At 50.2% G+C, this 9397-nt stretch overlaps 1 protein-coding gene across 1 annotated transcript; it reads right to left on the bottom strand.

The window, feature by feature from the left end:
* Positions 1–316: 316 nt before the first annotated feature.
* On the bottom strand, positions 317–1418 carry LOC120654093 (protein LITTLE ZIPPER 4-like). Its single transcript, XM_039931670.1, has 2 exons — positions 1260–1418; positions 317–868 (listed from the first exon to the last, which is right to left on the bottom strand). Exon 2 carries the CDS (start codon positions 854–856, stop codon positions 569–571), a length of 288 nt encoding a protein of 95 aa, XP_039787604.1. The 5' UTR covers positions 857–868; positions 1260–1418; the 3' UTR covers positions 317–568.
* Between the last annotated feature and the right edge of the window lie 7979 nt (positions 1419–9397).

The raw sequence follows: 9397 nt of genomic DNA, 5'->3' as shown, positions 1-9397 counted from the left end.
AAATTTTTTTTGCGTGGGAATCTTCCCAATTTAAAGTACTAAATAAAGTCTATGTATAAATTTTTTTGTATAGATGGGTTGTAAATCGCGAGACAAATCTAATGATGCTAATTAATCCATAATTAATCAATAATTAACGGATGGTTACTATAGCATCACTATTGCAAATCATGGATTAAGTAGGCTTATTAAATGCGTCTCGCGATTTACAACCCAACCATGCAAAATTTTTTATAAATAGACTTCATTTAGTACTTCAAATTAGTAAAATTCCTTTTCACTTTAATGCGTTTACTGCTTTTCTGCGTTTAGGGAGACCCCCAACCGATCTAGTCGCCATCCATTCATCATTACATGGGCATCTGCTACACACCAGTGCCCGTCGGGGCAGGACTCTTGAGATTTCCATCAACTCTAAAATTAAACGACTAAACCTTTCTGAAAATCAACACCCAGAGCTAACTGACTAAACCCAACGCCATGAAGGCCACTAGGACGACACCAGCTCTAGCAGACACCGCGTATGCACCACCAGCCAGCTCGTGATCGAGCTGCGATGATGGGCTGCCTACTTGGGCTTGGGTGCAGGCTTGCCCTTGCCGCCGGCCTGAGCCGGCGGTGCGGCGTCGATCCCGGGCTTCGGCGACGCGCGGTTAGCCGCCGCCGCCACCGCCGCTGCCCCGTTGTTGCTGTTGTTGTTGCCGCCGGCCGCGGCGGACTTGGCGAGGCGGTGCTTGAGCTCGGAGAGCAGGGTCTGGTTCTCCTGGTTGAGCAGCAGGGCCGCCTTGCGCAGCCGCTCGTTCTCCTTCATGATGTAGCAGTTCTGCAGGTACAGCTTCGTGTTCAGCCGCTCCATCTCCCGCCGCAGCTGCGCAGCACAAGCGCACAACACAAGAAATTGGGGAACAGAGAGGCATCAGCCGCATTGGCATGTAAAAAAAGAAACTGGAAAAAGATGCTGCTGCTCGTCACAATTGCACAATCACCGGCGCGTCAAGAAAGCGAGCTGTCGTTTCAGACGCATTGACAAATCGACGGATGCACCATGCATTAGAAAAACAAAGCAAACCACAGAAACGAACAAAAAGGAACGAGGCATCCATCTCTCGGCAGAAGGAGAAAACGCATGCGATGCGCCAATGCCGCCGCCATGAAAGCCAAGGAAACAGAGGAGCGTTGTCTCCGTTGCTGATGCGTGCATGAATGGAGCAGAGCTGAGCAGAGCAAAAGCGGCAGTGGAGTTGGGGAGCATCACCGACCTTTGTGGTAGTGGTGGAGCTAGTGGCTGCTGCCGTGGAGTTCCGAAGCTCGGGAGCTCTGGACCTCTGGTGGTGGTAGCGCGGCTAAAGGCGGAGAGGCTGATGAGACTGTCGGATGTTTGTGGGGGCAGGGGAGACGGCAAAAGGGAGGGTTTTGTGTGCTCGGTGTGTGGCAGGGCCGGTGGTGGGGCTTATTTATAGGCACATCTCTCCTACAGTCCTGCTAGTACTACTATTGTAGTACGCGATGGTCCAAGGGGCTTCCATGTGGGCCCTTGGTGACTATGTGGTCCACGTCTTGGCAGTACATGCATGCTCCTCATGATCAAGAGGTGCTATAGGGCTTGTACAACGTTTATATTAGTAAAATGTACATGAACATATATACTAGCTAAAATTAGTGGAACAGAAGAGATTTGCAACATTATAATAAGTGAACTATCTGTAGATATTATTTTGATTCGTAGTGGCGAGGGGAGAACTATGAGCCCGTTTGGGAGAGATCCGGGTGGCTCCATACACTTTTGAGTGGTGAGATTGACCGTGCTTTCACAACGATGCCCAAGCACAAGTGAACTAGTGAAGTTAGCACTGCCCACCTATTCTTCTAATATTGGCTCTACACAGGGTTGTGAATTAGCGATCCTTAGGTGTACCTCCAATCTTTTTAGTTAAAATTTTGCACTAATTTCTCAAATCAGTTCTCATTTTAAAAAACTAGTACAAAATTTTGAAATAAAAAAAATTGGAGGTGTATCTAAGAGTCACCTATTTGCACCCCTAACTCTACACACACATATATATAGCGACACTCTTAGTCTATTTGGGTGGCATAAAATTGAGATTTATTCCTTCCTATGGAGAGTGATATTTTCTCTTAAACTATTTTCGTTGCTACGAGAAAAAATACTCAAAATGAAAAAAACTTAGGCGATACTTTGACGAGGAAATTTTTCCATAGGAATTTTGAGGCCAAATTGCCAGCACTCGAGAAATGAAGTGCCTAAGAGGGCAAAATGGGTACAAAACAAAAGAAGGTAGGGGCCGAGAGGGCTTCCAAAGATGGTGATGATTATGGGCCTTGGCCGGCCCAAGATTCGTAATGATAGCTCGCCTCCTGGGTCATCGCTCATCATCGCATCTCTGTGTTCTCCCCTGTGCCCCCTTCTTTTCCCCCTGATCCCTTCTCCCCATCTTTTTCAACCAGACCTGCCTCCTTTACCCTCTCTTCATGCACCATGATGATTGATGAATCGATGATCAAAGACCATCCAGGCCACATGAATTCCTCACGATTTCGAATTTTTTATCCGCCTCATCTAACCTGATATTTCGCACTGATTTATTTTTGTCTGCATTTTGGACCACCAATTACGCTAGTGACAGTGAAGTTTTAGCTGCTGCTAGTAATAACGAAGCATCAGCTCTTTGCCATGGCTGCTTTGTCACAGGCCCAGATACGATCCGGATTGCGATCTTGACCCCGACCGTGGACGATGAATGAAGCCTTGACCTGATCAACCACCGTTCAAAAAAAAAAGGGTCTTGACCTGAATTTCTCATCTGCCTTCATTTCTTTCAGTTTTTTTTCTTCTTCTTCTTTAGATCCTGTGCAGCAGAGCACTGCAACCTTGACCGCGAACACTATTGCTGCAGCCTTGCAGGCGCTGCATCATCCATGGACATCATGCCGTAGACGAACGGGCTACAAACAAAGATCCCATCGCAAAGGGAGCGCGAGCATGATTACGAAATAAAAGCGAAGCCATCATTGTACGCTGTTACTAGCAGCAGCAGTGATTGGGGTATCTCCGATCCGCCATCGATGGATTGCCTCTGCTGGTGCCATTGCTGCCGGGCCAGCAGGGCCGGCCGGAGCTTTCTCGGCGACGGTGCCGGTGCCGCCGCCCAGTGCTAGGTAGCCGCCGGGCAGGACACGCACGCAGGGCAGGCACTCGATCGCGCGCAGCGGAAATCGAAAGGCCCCCTTGCTCCATTCGGCGGGTGTTGGATTCTTCTTCGTCGCCCTTTTTCGCTTTCTGGGGGATGGATCATGGATGAGCAGCAGGAAAAGCCGGATGGGGATATCTGTATAAGGGGTGACGGGCGATGCTATGATGTGTACTTGGTGCTCTGTGCTACTGCATCATGGTGCTACTAGCCATCAGTATTCAGGAGTAGACATCAGCTATAGTAGCTAGCTTGGTGCACGGTAGCTTGTTGGGTTACTTGCATAACAACATATTTGGTGGAAACCACAATTTTATAAAACTCATGCAAACTATGATAAAAAGATCGTCTAAATTCAAAAAAATCACGCATGTAGATGATATGATGATACACAATCTTGCAAAATATTTTGTCCAAAATCGACTTCGTTTGTGAGATATAAAAATAACAATTTTCTAACAAATCATCTGGACAACTTTCTGACTTCAAATTTATTATTTTTATATTTTACAAACTAAGTCAAGTTTGGACAAGATATTTTACAAGATTGTGTATCATCATATCATCTACATTTGTGATTTTTTTGGTAAATTTAGACGAGCCTCCGTTTTCCTAGTCTTGTTTTTTTGTTTGTTCCATTAACATTACTAGTTGCTAATATTTGCAATTTACATAATTATTTTGTTGAGGAATGTTGAGTACTCTATCCTGCTTGTGATGAGTGAATTGTCAACCGTGCGATGTGATTGTGCGCTTGGTCTTTGAATTGCAGGTACACGGGCGTCGAGTGTCGACAGAGAGCTGCCGTGGAGGAGCTCAGGCCGGGCGGCAGCTGTGGCGTCCATTCCTGGATCGAGGGCGCAAGCGGCGACGGAAGGCGGGTTTATTGGTTTGCACCACAAAACCAAGGAGGCGGACGGCGGTTGAAGACGCCATGTCGTGGAGGCACGGACGTCGGTCTCGGGACTGACGGAGGCGACGGTTGTCGACGGCGTCTAGGGCCTCGCTGCGGGCGAGGAGGTGACGGGCGTCGGGTGGCGTCTAGGGCCGTCAAAAGGCCGAGGCGAGAACGACGTCTAGGGCCACGGCGTGGAGGCGGGAATCTTCCCGCGCGTGAAGTTTTGGCGGTTTTCTCAAAATCGGACACCTACCCGGGTTTCGCGGACCCTCCAAAACCGCGGACCGAAACTTCATAGACATGGCTGCATCGCAACAAAGACTTCGAGTCGAAGAAAGAAACTCCGCCGTCGATCGAGGCTGTACTGCGGGCTGTTGCAGACCCGACCGGTCTGACCGGTCCCATGGACCGGTCTGACCGGTCTGGCCGCAGCAGCTGGGTATAAATACCCCCACCAGCCCGTGGCTGGTTGAGTCTCTTGAGTCTTTTTGTATTCTCTCCGTTTTTTCCTTTTCCCTGCCACTGCTCCAGGTTAGGGCTAAGGACTCCAACACAAAAGAGGGTTAGATTATAGCTAATCTCTTCAATTTAGAGGGTGGATGATGGTGTGGTCGGCTCTAGCCTTTGTATAGGTGAATTCCTCCGTGATTTACGAATGAAATTGTCTTGAGATTCACCCGTGTGTGCTGAGCTTTTTGTCCTCCCCTTCCCTTTGCGTTTTGGACTTGATTTCTCCTCTTTTGTTGTGTTTCGTGTTTGGAGGAGTCAAGTTCTTCGATTCGTGGTTTGATGAACTCGTTGTGACGATTCTAATCTATCTAGCCTAGTGCCAAACCCGCTGGAATCGCGAGTTCTCACGAATTGGGATTTTTGGGCTCTTGAGGAAACCCCAATTCTCTTTGATCTTCCCTTAATTTCTCACGATCTGTCAATATTTTGGGAAATATCTTTTGGGGATATGTTCACGGAGTAGATGCGAAGCTATCCTCCAAGTTTCGTTGGATTTGGACTTCGTTTACTCGAGATTTGCATTTGAAGCATTGTTTGCGATCTGTTTGAGTGCAACCGGTCTGGGTTTTTTGAACTCCAGCCCGACCGGTCTGACCGGTTGGAGAGAACGGTCTGACCGGTCCGAGTCTGCCATGTCTGCAGATTTTCTCGTACGCTTCCGTGTTTTCTCTAGCATGTTCTAGGGGTGTTTTGTGTTGGTTTAGCTCTTCTATAGCCATTCCAAACTTCACCTAGAATTCTTGAGGGCTCGTGGTGATTTTGGGATATAGGCCAACAGATTAATTTCGAGAGAGATTTTGATCGGCTCCCATTCACCCCACTCTGGTCGTCAGTTTCGGTCCCTCATTTGTTACAACAATGAAACTAGATTAAAGATCTAGCTCCTGGCAAGGCTGCAGGATCTCTTTCTCTTTCAACGTCGAGGAGAAAAAGGAAAGAAGGCCCTGCAAATATTAGGCAAAACACTAATGAGCTGCGTCTCTGCGTGCGTGGTTTCTCGGAGCGCATGATGGGACGCGCGCAGGGTGCAATGAAGTGCATGAGCAAAAAAGCTACCGATGGTCCGGCTGCAAAAGGAGGGAGAAGTTCAGAGTCGAGAAGAAGAAGAAGCAGCAGCAGCAGAGCCTGCCTTGCCATTGCCAGCACGTACGTGCCCGGCCGTTCACGATGGCGCAGCAGCAGGCGGTCAACACAACGCATCGATTTGTTCCGTGGAAAACCATTTCTCTCGTCTTTCTCTTGCATTTCCATGCATGGTGCCCGTGTCAGAGAGAGGCCGGGCAGGAATTATCATGGAGCAGAGACCAGAGCTCCAATGATAAGGTACCAGCCGGTCAAATCTGTGCCAGGCAACTATGCAAGCCGGCCGGGCAGCTCCTTTCTGCATGCCAGTACTATTATTAAGCAGTACTAAGTACTTTGTCTATCCATAAAAGAATTTAATTATAGAATCTATGTTGGTCAAAGTAGTTCAAATTTAATCAAATTTACAGTCAATAGTGTTAGCACTTTTTATCTAAAATTTATTATAAAAATATATTTTTTATAACTAATCTAATAGTACTTATTTTATATCATGAATGTTATTAGTTTCATATTTAACTTTAGTTAAAGTTAAACTCTTTGACTTATCAAAATGTGATTAATACATGTAGTTGATGCCCCCGGGTGTAGGGGGAGCTAGCTGGTATCTGCTGCTGTAGCTCTGCACTCTTCTGCCCTCGATGGTAATTCTTGATGATGCAGCTAGCTAGCGCTTCATCGGTTTGGGTATTCAAGCTCCCATGCATCTGATCCATTATCACACCTTCGACCTGAATTCTGTGCGCGTATGGCATGGAAAGACGATTGAATCTTAACAGTCTAAATTTGAATACTATTTTGATTGTAAGTCCATTGCGATATTATTTATTAGTTCCAGCAACTTATGTTGATGCTCGAAGTTCTTCGACGATAGTATCATCTCTCTGGTCGCTTTTAGAATATGCGCGCCTTGGCCTCAATTTCAAAAGAAAATTTGGTTTGTATGCGTTTGGGCTGATAATTAGTCTAGTTACATGCTTGGTGTTTCATCCAAAAAAATAATGAAATATTGGTTTTCACGGTGTTTTTCATCTGAGTCTAACAATATAATGCAAGATAAACTAAATGTAAGAAAACGCTTTTAAAGGTACAATCAACTCTGGTTTTAAGTAACAGCTGTTTGATAGTAAGTTCGTCCTTTAATATCGGTTTTGACACTGATTTGTACCGATGTTCTAAGACCGTACGTATAGATTTCTTTTGATATATATATATATATATATATATATATATATATATATATAGCACCACAAAGGACCAGGTTTGTACAGCTTTCGCTTACACCTGCAATAAACTAAGCACGGCTTGAATAATATCCTACCAAAATGTAATCAAGACTTTTCTTTTTTGAGGGAAATATTTTTTTTGGCACCCAAAATCGATTCCCGTCAGAAGCCTACACGGCTACACCTATATACGATTTTTTTTAGGGAAATATTTTTTTGGCACGCCTACACATATTCTATTCCCTTCCTCCCGTCGCACATTGTCGGTGTCCCGACCCGGGGCCCCGGATCCCAACTAGTCAATGCCGTGTGTTTCCTCGTCCCAGATGATGATGCAAGAGACAACACAGTAACGCACGGTTTATCCTGGTTCCGGCCGCGGGGCCGTACGTCCAGCAAAGGGGTGTGCGAGGGCACAGTATTATCTTGCACCCGATGTGCTTGTAGTAGGGGATACAAGCGAGGCGAGAGAGGGAGGGAAGCTCCCAGGTCTCTGCTAGAAGGGGAGTCGGGTATGGCGATGGTCGTGAATGTAGGTGACCGCAGTAGCTGAGGCCCAGAAGCGTCTGAGCGTCCTCAGAGAGAGAGCCAGACCCGACCAGACCGACAGACAGAGGAAGCCCGCCTCCTCCTTTTATAGTCACAAGGAGGGGCGGCACACATGAGTGGGGGCATGGAAGTCGTCGTTTTCCCCCGAATCGCGGGGTACAGTGACCAAATACTGTAGGAAGTACACTGCGGGGCATGGCGTTAGGCGTGGCAGTCGTCCTGGATATCGTCCTTGGTCCTGCGTAGATCGCGCCGGCATCCTGCCAGCCCTTGCAGGCGGCGTGGTCGTCACTGTAGGGTGTACGGGCCTCCAGATATGGCGTTCAGTGGGCCCTGCAGGTCAGGGTCCTGCGTACCCCAGAGGTGGCGAAGCACGCGGCGGTCCCGGACACTTCTAGACAAAGTACCGATGTGCATCCTAAGGAGGTCCGGGAGGTACGTGGAGGTCCCGGAACCCTCGAGGGGGGTCCGGGGCTCCGGCTGCAAGTGATGGGCATCCTTCTTCGAGGGGCCCGTGGCGACACCGGACCTCCTCCTAAGCAGGAGGTGGGCCCGGGGCCATACGTGTGATGATGTAGAGTCCGGACAGCCGGAGTTAGCAGAACAGTGATGGGGACTGTGCTGAGCGCGTCTTGTGTCGCGTCGCGGGTTCCACAGTGCCCCCACAGCGCCCGGGATGTCGGAGCAGTGAACGAAGGTGATGGATGGGACTCCTGTCACAGCTACTGTGGGAATGGCGGCTTGACGCCGCCTGTCCTGAGCACTGTGGAAGAGTGATGGGCATTCAATGCCTCCGTACGGCGAGCGGTTGGGCGGCGGGGCCGTTCGTCCCTTGTGCCGAGGGGTAGCCTCGAGCGAGGCGGAGATGACTTACCCGCTCGAGGGTAGGTTCGCTACCCTCGAGCGAGGCGGAGATGCGTTGCGCGGTCGAGGGTCCCTAGGGGAGCCCTCGAGCGAGGCGGAGATGACTTACCCGCTCGAGGGTAGGTTCGTTACCCTCGAGCGAGGTGGAGATGCGTTGCGTGGTCGAGGGTCCCGAGGGGAGCCCTCGAGCGAGGCGGAGATCGTCCTGTGGGCCCAAGAGGTGTGCGAATGGGCCGTAAGCTGGGCTTCTTTGAGTCCTTTGCTTTCTTCCAAGTTGGAAGGAGGCCGCGGGCCTTCGTGGGCCCGTTTGCCTTAATGTGTGTTTTGCGTTGTAAAGCGATCTTAGTACCCCGATTAGGGTGTCCCTAATCATGGTACCCGACAGTAGCCCCCGAGGCTTTGGTCGAGTCGTCCGTGCTGGCAGCCTCGAGTCACTAGGCCGACACCAGGGGGGCGCCCTCGGGACAGTCTTCGAGGGACGGCGCGGTGCTGCGGGCCCGAAGAAACGCCACGAGGAAGCGGAGCATGAATGCTCGATCCGGGTAAGTAAACTTTGGATTTTGTTTCTGTTGCGTGTTTAATCGATTTTTCGATCCCGTTGTCCTCAACCTTTGTTCCTCGATTTCCAGCCCAGGGGCCATCGCCAAGGATGCGGTGCAGCTTGCCCCAGCTAAGGCCCTCTAGACCGGGGCGCGCAGCACACCGCACACGGCGCCGTAGCCCCTGCCTGCTGTGGACCTCGAGGCGGCGGCCGCGAAGCTACAGGAGGCCATGGCTCGAGGGGCCCAGGCGGCCCAGCAAGGTCGGGCACAGGAAGAGGAGGGCGACGCCGGCCAGAGCGGTGCTGAAGCAGCCGCTCAGGCTGACGACGCCGAGGAGACCGGCCGGGGTGGCGTGGATGGCGCCGCCCGGGCCGTCACTGAAGTTGAGGCCGCCCGGGGCGGCGCGGCTATTGCCGCCCGCCCGGTTACAGAGGGAGAAGCTGGTGGGAGGGCGCAGGAGGGCCCCGCCGACCATGTGGAGGAGGAGACCCTCATCCTCGAGCCCCTGAGGGTGAG

Source organism: Panicum virgatum, chromosome 1N, assembly GCF_016808335.1.
Source record: "Panicum virgatum strain AP13 chromosome 1N, P.virgatum_v5, whole genome shotgun sequence".
In the NCBI taxonomy this organism is placed as follows: Eukaryota; Viridiplantae; Streptophyta; class Magnoliopsida; order Poales; family Poaceae; genus Panicum; species Panicum virgatum.
Note: the sequence above shows the minus strand (reverse complement) of the source record. Positions and strands in the feature narration are given on the sequence as shown.